Source organism: Muntiacus reevesi, chromosome 14, assembly GCF_963930625.1.
Source record: "Muntiacus reevesi chromosome 14, mMunRee1.1, whole genome shotgun sequence".
Lineage (NCBI taxonomy): Eukaryota > Metazoa > Chordata > Mammalia > Artiodactyla > Cervidae > Muntiacus > Muntiacus reevesi.
Window position 1 is genome coordinate 37,864,422 of NC_089262.1, and position 3,427 is coordinate 37,867,848.

Genomic DNA, 3,427 nt, shown 5'->3' on the forward strand with positions numbered 1-3,427 from the left:
AGACTCTTGAGAGTCCCTTGGACTGCAAAGAGATCAAACCTGTCAATCCAAAAGGAAAGCAATTCTGAATATTCATTGGAAGGACTGATGCTGAAGCTGAAACTCCAGTACTTTGGCCACCTGATGTGGAAAACTGACTCATTTGAAAAGACCCTGATGTTGGGAAAGATTGAGGGCAGGAGGAAAAGGGGACAACAGAGGATGAGTTGGTTGGATGGCCTCACCAACTCAATGGACATGAGTTTGAGTAAACTCTGGGAGTTGGTGATGGACAGGGAAGCGTGTCATGCTGTAGTCCATGGGGTCACAACAAGTCAGACACGACTGAGCGACTGAACTGAACTGAGATTTAACGTAATTACATTACATTATTTAATTTTTAATTTACAATACATTGATTAATATTATATTTACATTACAAATTTAATGTAAGTTTTTGAAGTTTTTAGAGCCTGAAACTTGAAGACACTTGGATGATAGGACTATGAGATCAAAAAAGAGTATTTAGTGTTACAGTCTGAATCTTTGTGTCCCCTGACTTGGGTTCAATCCTTGGGTTGGGAAGATCCCCTGGAGAAGGGAATGGCAACCCACTCCAGTATTCCTCCCTGGAGAATCCCATGGACCGAGGATCCTGGCGGGCTACAGTCCATGGGGTCACAAAGAGTCGGACACGACTGAGCGACTTTAAAAAAATCTTGTATGTTGAAATCTTAACCCCCAAAGTGGATGGCATTAGTGGGTGGTGTCTTTGGGATTCCTGCCCTGTGACAGAGGGTCCAGAGAGCTCCCGGTGTTCTCCACCACGTGAGGACACAGAGAGGGAGGAGTCAGCAGTCTTCAGCTCCGAAGACAGCCCCCCCCCAGCCCCCAGACACTGAATCTGCCTCACCGCCATCCTGGACTTCCCCACCCCCAGAACTGTGAGAAGTAAATGTTTGCTGACTATAAGTCCCTCAGTCTGTGGTATTTTATTAAAGCAAGTGGAACAGGCTAAGCTATTTAGGAATCATTTTCCTCAGGATTACCCATTTTATCGTATTATCATATTAAAAAGCATGATGGAATTGAGTGGCGGAAAAGCCTGTATTTTTGGACAAAATCTGTCTTTAGGTTGGAAAGAAGACACTAGTGAGGGAGATTTTGCAAAACAAAGGCCATGAACAGTGTGCAATTTCCTTCACTGCCTTAACTCGATAAAATTTCCTTCATTGTGCTTCACTCAATAAAATCGGGTTGGGGCACTTCCTAATTTATGAAGACGGTTTTTGCCAGGATCAGGGCCACCAAGGCCAGGAGCAACGTGGCTTCATTCTAGACCCAGGTAAAACTGTCCGCAGGCATCCCTGGCCCTTTTGGAGCACCAGATGCACAGATCTTTACCTGCACTCCTCCTCCTCTGCATTTCCAGGCAGGTGCACGCCTTCTAGGGCCCGCTGCTGGGGCTGGTGGGAGAACCGGAGACCTGGAGACGAGGGGCAAGGCTTGTCCCTGCCACTTACCATGTGCCCTTGGGGGGGTCATTTTACCCCACAAGCCTCTGGTTTCCTCATTCAAAAATTAGAAATACCGGGATCGGGTAGAGAGGGAGGTGGGAGGGGGGATCGGGATGGGGAATACATGTAAATCCATGGCTGATTCATGCCAATGTATGACAGAAAACACTACAATATTGTAAAGTAATTAGCCTCCAACTAATAAAAATAAATGAAAAAAAAAAAATAAAAAAAATAAAAAGTCAAAAAAAATTAGAAATACCAATACAAAGCTCACTGATGCTAAATTAGTGTTCATGAGGAATATTAGACGGACTGTCGTTTGGTGATAACTTTAGCCTATATCAGGTTCAGCACCTCTGGGTCGTCTGGCAACGCCACTGCCTGGGGGTGGCCCGCAGGAGAGCCGGACTCCGGACACGTGGCTGAGTGCACGCTCTGCTCCTGCCATCTGCTGGCTGTTGACGAAAACTACCTCTTGTTCTACAGCCTCTGTTGAGCAAGGAAGCCAAAAGATTAGCAGAACCTTGGGGATCGACCCACAAGGCGTGGTAAAGGTGTGTTAGGAATGAAAGGATGTAGGCTCCTTGTTTAGGAAACTGTGAAATCATCTCACACAGGACCCATCTCTGGACCCCTGACAAGTCTGCTCCAACAATTGACTGTAGGAGGCAAGTGGCTCCCAGGGCAAACCAGGCTTTTTTTTTAGCGTCAGAATTTGTCAATCCAAAGTCTTCTGTGTAAAAAATGAACTTCACTGTTCACAAACTCTAAATAGTGCACTAGGAAATATGCAAATTCACACAGGAAGAATTCGTACCAAAAATGCTAAATCTGAATGTGATCCTGAAAAGTAAAGTTGTTAGTTACTCAGTAGTGTCTTTGCGACCCCATGGACTGTAACCCGCCAGGCTTCTCTGTCCATGGGATTCTCCAGGCAAGAATACTGGAGTGGGTTGCCATGGCCTCCTCCAGGGGATCTTCCCAAGATGGTAAAGAATCTGTCTGCAATGCAGGAGACCTGGGTTCAATCCCCGGGTCGAATATATATGTTCATATTTCATATATATATTCATATATTAGAATATGAACATATACATAATTATGGAATATGAACATATATATTATATATCATATTAGGTTAAACTGCTGCCTTTTTAGGTATAAAACTGATGGCATGATTCTATAGAAAATATCTTTGCTCTTGACGGATGTCAAGTTGAAACACTAAAAAAAATTTAGGAGTAAAGTGTCATGATGTTTGTAACTTGTTTTCAAAATGGTTCAGGAAAAAATTTGTAACTTTGTATATATAATGTTTTATATATACATGTACAAGGAGAAAAGAGAGAGAAAAAACAAATATGGCAGAATATTAACAATGACTAATCTAAGTAAAGGCATGCAGATGTTTGCAGTACCACTCTTTCAACTTCGTGGCAGATTTGGAAAACGTCCTAGTAAAAAAGTTGGAGAAATTAGATCTGTATGCTGCTCCTCAAATATTATGTGAAGGTAAGCATTCTCTTTTCACTTCATTTTTTCAGTTGAGTATATTATTGGCAATGTTTGCATCTGTGTAATTATTCCCTTGAAAAATATATTTTGTTTTGTCCTGTTTGCTCCCAATAAGGAACATTCGCATGATACGTTTATAACCAGCCACGGCCAAGTTCACCCAGGACTCATCTGCGTAGCTTCATCTGCTCCTTCTCTAATAAGGCGTCTTATGGCCATGGGTTTCCTGCCTTTCCTGACGCGCCCCTTTACTGTTCCTCCTCCCGTGGTGTCTCTTCTTATCACAAATGTTGCCTTTAGTCTCTCTCTTGGCTGCTTGTTCTTTCATCCACTGCTTAATAACGTGGTTGTGCGGGCTGACACAGACTCTTCTGCGCTTGACATGAAGGCTGGCAAGAAGGGAGGAAAAAAAA

At 43.2% G+C, this 3,427-nt stretch overlaps 1 protein-coding gene across 1 annotated transcript in view; it reads right to left on the reverse strand.

Moving 5' to 3' along the window:
* Nucleotides 1-2,777: 2,777 nt before the first annotated feature.
* The window catches only part of CCL28 (C-C motif chemokine ligand 28), a 16,803-nt gene continuing 16,153 nt past the window's right edge, over nucleotides 2,778-3,427 (reverse strand). The window contains exon 3 of the mRNA XM_065905364.1: nucleotides 2,778-3,403. Coding sequence (XP_065761436.1) covers nucleotides 3,211-3,403 — 193 coding nt within the window. The 3' untranslated portion in view covers nucleotides 2,778-3,210. The remainder of the gene's footprint in view (nucleotides 3,404-3,427) is intronic.